Source organism: Sciurus carolinensis, chromosome 1, assembly GCF_902686445.1.
Source record: "Sciurus carolinensis chromosome 1, mSciCar1.2, whole genome shotgun sequence".
Lineage (NCBI taxonomy): Eukaryota > Metazoa > Chordata > Mammalia > Rodentia > Sciuridae > Sciurus > Sciurus carolinensis.
In genome coordinates, this window is record NC_062213.1 from 151,977,111 (window position 1) to 151,989,504 (window position 12,394).

General features: G+C 31.8%; 1 protein-coding gene across 2 annotated transcripts in view; it reads right to left on the reverse strand.

Annotated features, from left to right (window-relative positions):
- Lrrc7 (leucine rich repeat containing 7) overlaps positions 1 to 12,394 on the reverse strand; it is a 518,752-nt gene that overhangs the window by 252,057 nt on the left and 254,301 nt on the right. For both annotated transcript variants that reach the window (XM_047519214.1, XM_047519218.1), the window contains 2 exons: positions 4,322 to 4,411; positions 741 to 797 (listed from right to left, as the gene is read on the reverse strand). In XM_047519214.1, coding sequence (XP_047375170.1) covers positions 741 to 797; positions 4,322 to 4,411 — 147 coding nt within the window. The remainder of the gene's footprint in view (positions 1 to 740; positions 798 to 4,321; positions 4,412 to 12,394) is intronic.

A 12,394-nucleotide genomic window follows, 5' to 3' on the forward strand; every position in this document is an offset into this window, starting at 1 on the left:
TAGCAACACAGTACATATTTTAATCCTAACATATAAGTCATACCGATTTATCATAAATACTTTTTGACTTTCAAAAATAATTATGACTATAACACAAAATTCTATTGTTAGAAATGAAGAAAGGAAAACAGGGTAAAACAAAGCATATTTACTTTAAATATCCTATATATTTATATAAACCAAATTTTAAATAGACTAGTAAAAAGGAAAAAATTCAAGAATATATAACTTTCTTTTTTGTTAAAACACTTTAGAATTTCTTAAAATTTTTTCATCATTTTTTTTCTAAAAATTTCTGGCATAGTCTTGATTTAAAAACTGAAAAATATCACAACCCATAAATTATCTTACAGAAATAAGCATCCTTTTAAGTTATACCCTGTGAAATTGTCATTTTCAGATATAAAAATGACAGTTTCCTAGGTTTTAGTGCAATAATGTTTTGGCAAGTATTTTTTTTTTTGTGGCCATGAGAACCTGAAACGGACTCTTCCCATTTGTACTAGTAATGATACAGTTTTATAAGCTATATATTCCTATTTAATATGAATCTCATACAGTGGTACTGAACTTATTAATAGAAAGTATTCATACTTTCTCCTTCTTACCAAGAGAAGGAAGAAGCAGTCAAGGAAGAATTTGTAGCATAATGGTAAAACAGCCCACATAAATATAAATAGCTACTTTTCCTACTAGCCCCAAATCATATTTCAAAATTTAGAAAATGCACAATAACTTACTTTGGTAGAGTTTTCAGGTGATTTTCTCTTAGCTCCAAGATTCGCAATTTGACAAGCCTAGAGAAAAAGAAATTACATTTTCACTCCTTCTGAATAAAAAGTTACTATGATAGAAAAATGAATTATAATTATTATTTTCCAAATAACTATGCTGAAATAGTTTTTAGTATTGTTCCAGATTTTGAAGAGATATGTAAATTGATTAAAATAAGATCACAGCTACAGTAGTCAATGACAAATCATTTTTCTAAAAGTAAAGATAATTCAAAGGTATCTTTGAATCTAAGTCTTCTAAATTTCTAATGTTTTATAAAAATATATTGACTATTATATTAAATCTCATGCATTGAACAGATTATTGAATGTATACTAAATATTAGGTGCTGTATTCACTGGAATAAAGTGATACTTTTCCTCAAGAGACCATAAATGGACTTGAAAAGCAAATGACATAGAAAAACAAAAACAACTTGGGTTTTTAAAAAACAGATCTGAACAGTCTACAGTCTTTCATATTCTGCCTCTGTGACATTGCAAATTAATTAACACCTTCTGATTTTAGTTTCTTCATCTACAAGTGTGCCATAACAGTACCAAATTCATGGGGCTTAAAAGATTAAATGATAGAATACATGTGAAGCATAATTTCTAGTTTAAGTTGTAATGAATATTAATGATTGCTAATTTCATTAGTTACACAATGGAAAGATGGGGAAAATGTTGTAGCATACCATATTTTATTGATGCTAAGGTACACATTTTAACATTTCCCAAAGGATGTTCATTTGAACACCTGTGTTGTCACCTGTTCTATGACAATCCTGGGGTTGGAGGAATCATGTGCAGAGGTTGAAAGGTGTTCATAGCTCTTGGCGCTGGGGTGCTGTTTGTGATTAGGAATGCATCTCACTTGTTAAGGTCTGCAGTCTGGGACACACTATTGAGATTCATGTTCATACTGAGCTTTAAAAGGTACTCAGATAAGGTTACTTTGAAACAGTTATTAACTGAATTCTCTGAAATCTTTCTACTCTAGGAATATTTCACTATTTGAGCTATTTCAGAGGTATCAACCTATATTTATTATGCTTTTAGGTATTTGTCTAGATCTCTTTTCCTTTCCCTTTTTGTCTTGCCTCCTATTAAGTTTCTAATTTAATTTAAATTGTATGAATCAATCTCAACATGAAATAAAGTAATTCAGTTCATCAGACAATTGGTGATATACCAATAAAATGATTCTTATGCATTTATATGCCTCATATGTTTTAGACAATTACACTAGTATGAAGCTATTATGAGACTGATTTTGGATTTTAAGAATACAGAATCTTAGGTCTTGGAAGGGAATTTAAGCTTCCTTTTGTTAAGCTACTCAAATGATTTTAAAAAATCTTTTTAGATTATAATAAAGAAACAGCATATATTGGCACACAATTTACATAAAACTTAAATCCTAATTCTAGTTTTGGTATTGATACTGTGTTCTCTGTTCGCCTACATCTTGTTCTCACTTTAGGACAAAAGAGAACTGACAAAAATTCAAGAGAAAAATTGTCTTAGGGTGATAATTAAATATTTAATGATTTGGTAATTTAAAATCATATTGTAGTGTTGTGGTCAGTACCAGAAGGGCAATTCTAGTTTATATGGATAGATGGTGAAGCTCCAATTCACACTTAGAAGCCAGGCAAACGCTTTCTAAAAAATCTGTGAGTTTCAAACCCTGCCCAAGTACATGGTGCTCGCAGCTGTTGTAATATTGTGATTCACAGAAGTGAAGGAATCTGGGAATGGCTCCTGTGCTCTCAGTATGTGAATGGAAGCTGCTGCAGGTTGAGTGACTTCCTCATTCCACTGAGTTCTTAAAGTCAACAACTAGCTTCTGTTAACAGATAGGTATTCAATTATGCTTGATCTATTGTTTGAACAATTTCAAAGGTAATCATTTAGAAAAATGCAGCTGACAATGAAATTAAATCCCCAAAACCAAAGGTTGAATGTTTTCCCTGATAAGTGGATGAGGATATATAATAGTGGTGGGGGAGTCAGGAGAAAGAAAAGAATGGAGGAACTTTAGATTATGTAGAGGGGAATGAGAGAGAGGGGGGTGTGAAAAATGGTGGAATGAAACAGACATCATGACCCTATGTACATGTATGATTACATGAATGGTATGAATCTACATTGTGCAAAACCATAGAAATGAAATTATATACCCCATTTGTGTACAATGAATCAAAATGCAGTCTGTAAAAATAAACTAAATAAATAAATAAATTAAAAAAATGTTTTGACTCTTAAGATATGTCTTCTACACAAAAAAGCACCTGGAAAATATTTTCTAAAAATATGTAAATGAGAATGAAAGTTACTCATAATTTCACTTCAGAGTAACCAGTCCCTTATTTTGTGCATATTCATAGTGGAGAATTAGTCAATACAATTTTGTTATAACACACTCCTCAATTTATTATAGGAATTTTTAAAAAATATTTTTCTAAAGAAAGATTGTTAATTGCTATAGTATTATTATAGGGATAAACCATAATATAACTAGCCAATCTAGATGTGCCATCCCTGTTTTCATTTTGTCAATAATGATAAATATACATGTTCATAAGTCCAAGTGTGATATCTGATGATGGTACAAGAGACTGCTAGGGGCTGGCATTGTGGCCCAGTGGCAGAGCACTTGCCTAGCATGTGTGACACTGGGTTCAAGTCCCAGCACCACATAAAAATGAATGAATAAAATAAAGGTCTATCAACATCTAAAAAGGTATTAAATAAAAGAGACTTCTAGTAACAAATTACAAAGGAAATTACTGTAAATATTTTTAATGCTTTTAAAGCATGCTGCCCCACATGAAGTTATAACAGTCTCCAGATCCATGAGCAGACCACAAGGTTATTATCTCTGTCCTCATACTCCACAAACAGTTTTTGTAATATACTAGGACAAAAAGACCCTTTATCATTTTAATTTGTATTATATTTATTAATTGTGAAAATAAACATTTTTCATGAGTTCACTTGTCATTTGTATGTTTATTATAAATTGCTTGTGGACAGTAATTATCCCTTTTCCCTCAAGATCTCTATCTTCATATTCATTTGTAAGAATTATTTATATATTAGGGAATAAATATTTTGTTTGTAATATATAATAAAAATACTTTCCTAGTTCATTGTGTTCCTTAAATATTGGCTTTCTGATTTATTTTATTTTAAGAGTAATTGGGCAGTCAAATCCAACCAAAAATTTCCTTTGCTTCTGTACCTATAAATGTATTTCATAACCCAAGAGCCATTAATATTCATCTGCATTGTTTTTCCAGATAATTTTTTACTTTATTTTTAACTCCCTAATTCATCTAGAATTTATTTGATTATTAATGCTATGTGAAGACCTAATTTTATTTTTTCAGAAAGTTTCATTAATTAAGTCTTATTTATTGCATAATAATGAGCTCTATCTTTAATCACAACTGTCACTTTTGAAACCTCATCTGCTGGTGCTCATGAAGAACTTACTGAATATGAAACGAAATTGCATAATTCATATTTCTTATTCTTACCTTCCAAAATTGGCTGGAAGAAACTCAAGAAAGGCGTCATTCAGGTAGAGCTGGGTCAGGTTTAGAAGCTGCGTGAAGCCATCAGGGAGTCTAAAAGGGAGTTAAAGTTTTAGTCACTGTATCAGTGTTGCTATAGAAACAGAACAAAAATATATATCTCTGAAAAGAAAAAATAGACATGTAATACATTTTCCAACTCTCCTTTTACGGTATCACAGTAATGGAAGAATTTATTGAGCATGTTGTTACAGCTTGAAAATTTTGCCTGTTATTAAAATAAATGGCATTCACCCACCTCCATGCTGCTCTCCTATACTGAGATTTATGTTACTGCTAAAGTTAGTGACAGCATCTCTTACAGCTGGCCTAACATTATGTATACCAGTCAAGGCATTTTTTTAATGGAACTCTCAAGTTGTATGTCATGTTTTCTTTTTAATTTTAAGATTAACATTACTTTCTCAATAGAATATTCATGTAGTCAAGCAAGAATATCTATATATTTAATGGTTTCAGTTAATCATCAAAAACTGTCTATAATTTGTTACCAAGATGAAGAAAGCTGTCCAATTTGAAAAGAGGAGGAATATGTTGACACCTTCACTAATAATTTCTTTAATGTAAAGGAATTTACATTAAAGGTGCTTGCATATTACAATTTGGTTTAATTCATGTTTGTTAAAAATGAAGAAGAACATTGAAAAGGCAATTAAACATAGAGGGTATAAGAGGCATTAGAAATTAAGAAAATATTTCTTGGGGAAATTTTAGAAACTAGATAATTATTTAAAATATCATATTTCACTAAAAATGATCAAAGTTTCTCCAGCAGAATTTTTTTTGGAATAATATTGAATTGTTTCCTATAAGTAAATTTCTATTTAAGTATTTTTAATATATATCTGCAGTCTAGTCCAGATTATGTTCTTTCATAAAATACTTCTAAACAGCATTCAAATTTGTCTTTTGCTCAAATTATAACCTATCTGCTTCCTTAGATTTTTCTGCCAAAATGGTTTAATGATCTGCTTGTGCTCATTGCTTTTCACCTCAAACCATTGTTTCTTGGCATGTACCCCAACTCCATCACTAAACCTGCCCTCACCAAAGGCTCTAATGACCTCTTAAGTCCCAATTCCATTAGCTTCATCTCTTTATGTATCGCACACTGCCTAGCAACTGTTGCCATTGTTGACTACTCTTGCCTTCTTTGCTTCTAGCACAACAGTTATCCTGATTCTCCTCCTACTTGTGGGACATTATATCTGAATTTCATTTCATAGTTTCTCTTCTTCTGCCAAATCTTTGTTATGAAATATTTTCTATACATAAAAGAATATATGCATGTATATAATAAAATGAAAAACAGGAAGCCTCTGGTTTTCAACACTACAGCACAAAGGCACGGGCAATGACTTCCTCAATAGGATCCCTACAGCTCAGGAAATAATGCCAAGAGTGAGTAAATGGGATGGCATCAAATTAAAAAACTTCTGTACAGAAAAGGAAACAATTAGAAAGTGAAGGGAAAATGGGAGAAAATCATTGCTAGCTACTCTTCTGATAGAGGATTAATATCCTGAATACATAAAGAACTCAAAAAACTTTATATCCAAAAATCAAATAACCAAATTAATCAATGGGCAAAAGAATTAAACAGACATTTCTCAAAAGGAGAAATAAAAACAGCCAACAAATATATGAAAAAATGTTCAATATCATTAGCAATTACACCGAGATTTCATCTCACATCAGTTAGAACGTCAGCCATCAAGAATACAAATAATCATAAATGCTGGGGAAGATGTGGAGGAAAATAACATTTTTACACTGTAGGTTGGACTGTAAATTAGTTACAACCACTATGAAAATCAATATGGAGGCTCCTCAAAAGGCTAGGCCTGGAACCACCATATGACCTAGCTAAACCACTCCTTTATTTATTCTGAAGAATTAAAGTCATCATGTTACAGTGATACATGCACACCCATGTTCATAGCAGCACATTTCACAAGATTCAAACTATGGAACCAGTCTAGGTGTCAATCAGTGGATTAATGGATAAAGAAAATGTGGTATATATACACAAAGGAGTTTCATTCAGCCAAAAAAAAAAAAAATATGTCATTTGCAGGAAAAATGGATGAAACTAGAGACCATCATGTTAAATGAAATAAGTCAAACTCAGAAGGTCAAGGGTTGAATGTTTTCTCTGATGTAAGGAAGCTAGAGAGGAAAAGGAAAAGAAAGATGGAGGTGGATCTCATGAAAATGAAAGAGAGATTAGTAGAGGAAAGAGAATAAGGGGTAGGAAGTGCAGAGGGAGGGGGAAAGTTCTGAGGGTGATATTGTCCAAATTATATTGTTATATTGTGTAGATGTACTAATATGCAATAACAAATCACATCAGTATGGGCAACTATAATGCACCAATAAAAGAAGTGGAGGCAGAGGGACCCCTGGGTGCCACTCCCTAGTTACATCTTATTTACTCCACAAATTCCTGAATGATGTTAATTATTTTGCTTTTTAAATAACTTTGCTATATAACTATTTTATAGAAACATTGTGTGGTTTTGCATATTTTTCTTACATTACATAAATCAAATCATACTGTGTATATTTGTGGAGACATTTAAAATCAGCATTAGATTTTTTCAGATTTATCCATTTTAATGCAAATGACCATCATAATATAGTATGCAGTTATGTATATGCCACAATTTATTTACTATACTCCTTCTAATGAACTTGTTTCTATTTTTACTTCGTGATTATAAACACTACTTCTGTGAATACTTTTGGACATATATTCTTACTGTGTACCTTTACAAGAGGTTACCTAAGTTACATCCCTAAAAGGGTCATTACTGGGTCATAGATAATATTTAAATTCATTATATGTAGTCAAATTTTATTCAAATCAGTTTCATCTATTTATAACACAACCACCATTGTACAAGACCTTCTTCTCCCCATGTCCTTTTTAATCTTTGATTTTGTCAATTATGCAAATGCAAAACAGTAATAATAATCATTTCCATGATTAATTATCAACATCTTCTCTCATAATTTTACTAGTAATTTAAGTTTCCTCTTCTGTGAAAATCATGCTTATTTGTTTTGACCATTTTTCTACCAGTGTCCCACCCATTCTCCCAGGCTTTGCACTGTGGCACACACTAGAATAACTGCTGACTGCTAGCCCCTTGTTGCCTGTTGGTCTTCAGGGGCTGGAACCTGCTCTGCTCATTCACATGGCTGGTTACAATCCCACTGAAACAAACCCCCTCAGAAGCAGATCTCAGCTACTGAATAGCAGCAATAATACCTGAACTCCCTCACCCACTGTGTCTGACAACTCCAATGTAAGATTTACACTGTTCCCAGAGATCAAGGCCCAGGGATCTATACTAGTAAATATCCTGATGACACCCCAACAGGCACTTCCAGAGATCACCTCCTGAGTACACTCCCTTCTGTTTATACTGCCTGCATTCATTTCTAAACATCTGCTTCAGGGAATCTACATTAAACACAACTAATATTCTTATACTCTTTTTTTTTTAACAATTATTTATACAGTGTCAGGACACCAATGTTATATTGGTTAATTTTGCTGCAAATATCTTATTCTATTTTGTATTTTGGAGTTATCTTATTTGAATATGACTTCACAGAGAATGTTGCCACAAATTTTCTCTGAAGAAAGAGGATTCACAAAAGCATAAGAGATTTTATAATGTAGAGGTAAGAAGATATTTGAGATTGGTGACATAGAGATGCATTCGAAAGTGATTACTCTATGCATGAGAGTATAGGGGGGGGGGTTAAGATTCAAGATCAGTGATAAGGGATAGAATTTAGAGGACTTTGAATTCCAAAGTCAAAGTTTTGAATTTGATCCTATGACAATAAAATATCCATGGTAAATAATTATTTTTCTCTGTGTTTTCCTTTGTTGTAATATATCAGATCTCTGATAGTATGGTAGTTTTTATGATAATGGCACAGATGTTAAAAAGGTTTATTTTTGGTACTGGGGATTGAATCCAGGGGTGTTTAACCACTGAGCCACATTCCCAGCCCTTTTTATTTTTTATTTTGAGATAGGGCCTCACTAAGTTACTTAGAGCCTTGCTAAGTAGCTGAGGCTAGTCTTAAACTTGCAATCCTCCTGCCTTACTCTCCTGAGTCACTGGGATAGCTAAAACATTACTCTCTTATTGTCTTAGTTCCCAGGGTCATTCATAGAAAAGAGTGACTTATGACTTTTGAAAAAAAAGTTCAATGTAATATATGTAAAAGAAGGTTAAAACATTAATCTGATAATTGACTTTAAAAATGTCACTATTTTAGGGTTAGGGTTAGGTTTAGGGTTAGGGATAAGGAGGGTGGTAAGAATGGAGGAAGGAAGGACTGTATAGAGGGAAAAGAGGGGTGGGAGAGGTGGGGGGGAAGGGAAAAAAATAACAGAATGAATCAACATGACCCTATGTAGATTTATGATTACACAAATGGTATGCCTTGACTCCATGTACAAATAGAGAAACAACATGTATCCCATTTGTTTACAATAAAAAAGTCACTATTAATAAATAAGTAAAAAGAATTTAAAAATACTAATTTTTGTAGTTATAGGGAAAGTTAGAACTATCTGGTTTTCCTCAGTCCACTATTCTCTCTATATATGCACAAAATGGTATTGTATCATTTATTTGATCAAACTCTATTTCTATATTGCTATTACTCTGACAATGCTTATGCCTCAGAAAAATCTGGTTTTTTATGTAAGACATTTCTTTTAGGGCTTAAAAACTACATGCTGCAGGTTCAAAGTGCAAAATTAGACTACCAAAAATAAATTACATGACACACCAGGGTACAAAGTAAACTAATTTTTTCAGCCTGGTTACAATACATATGTGCTGATATTTTATATTGAACTTTTCTTCCTTAGAAATGTAGACTTAAGAATACACACACACACACACACACACAGACACTTATTGCCTTATTTAATAGCATCTGTATTTTAAAATTTAATTCATTTTGATGGTTACTCTGTGCTGAGATTCAAAATTAATGCTTTTTTCCTTATAGGTGAATTCTGTTTAGAGATGTAGAGGACTTATACTATTTTTCCATTCCTAGGAAGGATAAAATTATAAATTATATGAGGATAAATAATATCCTGAACATCAAGTGTTGTATTTGGAAAATAATAGGCAATAAAAATAGATTAGATATTATCTGATAAGTAGAGTTAGTAAGTCTCCTTAAGCAGATATTCAACTTTATTTATTAACTTTATGGTGCATTTCTGTAGTTTCTAATTGGGACAGGGGCTCCACTTAACATAGTCATCATTTTCAGAGGAATATCTGGGGAATTATGAGGGAGAAGATATTTCCTAGCAAGCTACATACACCTGATGAAGATGACAGTCATGGTTCCCTTTATTCTCTTCCAGGCTATTAAATGAAATTCAATATTTTATACTAAGTAAGGAGCTCTCAATAATGAAATGATTTTACTACTGTAAAATGACTTGATGGTCTTCCACATTTGACTGATTTGTTAAAAAATTCAGAGAATGTATTTTATAAATTGATAGTTTTTCTCTACTAAGTAAACATTTTTGTTCTTAATTTCCTAAATTTAAAACAATATATTTAAACTACAACATAAAAAGGAGAACAATAGAAATAGACACCCATATGATTTAGCAGTTAAACACATGGGCACAGAGACCCAAATACCTTGTTTGTACTACAATTCTTTCAATTATTATATATGAGATTTTACATATTAACTTTGTAAGGCTCAGTTTCTTTATTTGTGAAATGATAATATCCATTCCTCAGATTTGCTCCAATTAAATGGTTACTTGTCCCACAATGATTCACTGGCCTTAGCATTGTTTTCATTCTTATCTTTTCATATTAACCATATTAACTAGAATACTCTTTCAAATACCTTTTTGTTTCCTTTTTAGTGGTACTGGAAATGGAATCCAGAGTCTCATTCATGTTAGTTAAGTGCTCTACCCGTGAGCTACATGCCCAGCCCTTTTAATTTTTGGTCAGGCTCTCACTGCGTTGGCTAGCCTGTCTTCCAACTTGTCATCCTCCTGTATCAGACTCCAAAGTAGAGTATCTGGGAATACAGGTGAGTGCCAGCTGGCCCAGCTATTTTAAATACTGTTATAAGTGCTTATTTTTATTACTGGAATAAGATTGGTTGCAGACACCCTTGTTTCAACACTTATATCTTCCTATTGCATTTTCTTTATAAGTTAAATGAAAATATTTCAGGTGTCTGATCTCTAATACAATAGTTAAGCCACATGAAATTAAATTAAAATTTCTATATGGTGGGATTAAAAGACCAATGTAAAAGTTTCTACTCTAACTAGAAAGGCATTTTACACCTAAATATTTTCATTTTAAGTCTTAAAATTATAAAATGAATAGAACCATATTAGAGAACACTTGGAAAATCAAATATTGCTCATACCTACCACCTTCTCGTGACCATGTTTTTCATGTATTTCAAATTTCTTAGTAAGTGTTTTAACATTACTGCAAACTTGTATCATTTCTCTTTACTTTATAATTAGTCTTTTAATTTCACTGTATAAGCGTGACTACATAATTCATAATTCAAACTAGGATGCTGTTGAAAGCTATGAAGGAGCTAGTATTATAGTTGATCAAGAAGAGTGAATGGGGTTGATTGGGCAGAGACAAATGCTCTCCTACATATAACCGTCATATTCACCCAGCACATGTACCACAAGTTTATTAATAATTTCCTCACTGTTGAACAGCATGAATACTTCAAAATTTTCAAAGTACACCTTTAATTATACCAAATAAAAATGTTCAGATATGGTAAAATATATTGAGGAGAATCTAGGAATTTAAATACTAGTTTCATGCATTCCTTTCAGTAAAAAGTTAATAAATAATAATATTTATATAATATAGTTATTATAAAAATTAAAATGAAATAATGTATATAAAAACCTGAGACATGGTAGTTTCTCATTAAATATTGGCCTTTGCTTTTCTCATTAAATAGTTAGTTTAAGTTTTATTGTGATGATATTCTCCAGTGGCTTGAGAGGTTTATATCTAAAATTAAAACTGAAATACTTACACTCAGACCTATAGTTTTTATATTCCAGGATTTTCATGACTTGTTACTTCATAACTATCTTAGGGCAAAGGAAATAACAGAAAAACTATACATAAAAATCAAAAGAACCAAATCTAGTTTTTTTTTAAAGATCAGTACAATTTATAAATCTTTAGTCAGGATGATCAAGCAAAAATTGAAAGAAGACATACTACCAAAAATGAAAGTGCATCACTAGATAACTCAGAGATATGAAAGGATCAATAAAGAAATTTGTGAAAAATAATATGGCAATAATTTCTTAAAAACTTACATGAAGTGTACAATTTTTCCTAAAACACAAAGTAGTAAAGGTCACTTAAAAAGAAACAGGTAGTTTGAAGTGGCATACAGCTATTATGAAAATTCAATTTGCAATGAAAAACATTCCCATAATGAAAACTGCAGGCCCTGAATGACTGCACTGACAAAATCTGCCAATATTTAATAAGGAAATAATACCAAATTCTATACAATTTCTCATGGAATGAACAGAACATTTTCCAACTCATTTTATGAAGCCAGTTTTACCCTGATAGGCAAAACAGGCAAGGAAATTACAAGAAAAGAAACGTCAGATGAATATGCCTCATGAATATAGATGGGGAAACTGTGTATAAATATTACAGCAATTCATAGATAAAAATGAATAATTCTTCTTGACCAAGTGGAGTTTATCCCTGAAATGCCATGTTGGGTTGACGTGTAAAAAAAACCCCAAAAATCAGTGTCAGTCATCATATAATCAAACCAATGAAGAAAAACCATATGATCGTGTCAATAGGTGTTAAAAAGGTGACTGACAAAATCCAATAACTAATGACAAAACAGATATACAAGGTGTGACGAGCACTTTCTCTGGTGGCCCCCATGATCCTCACCTCCTGATGT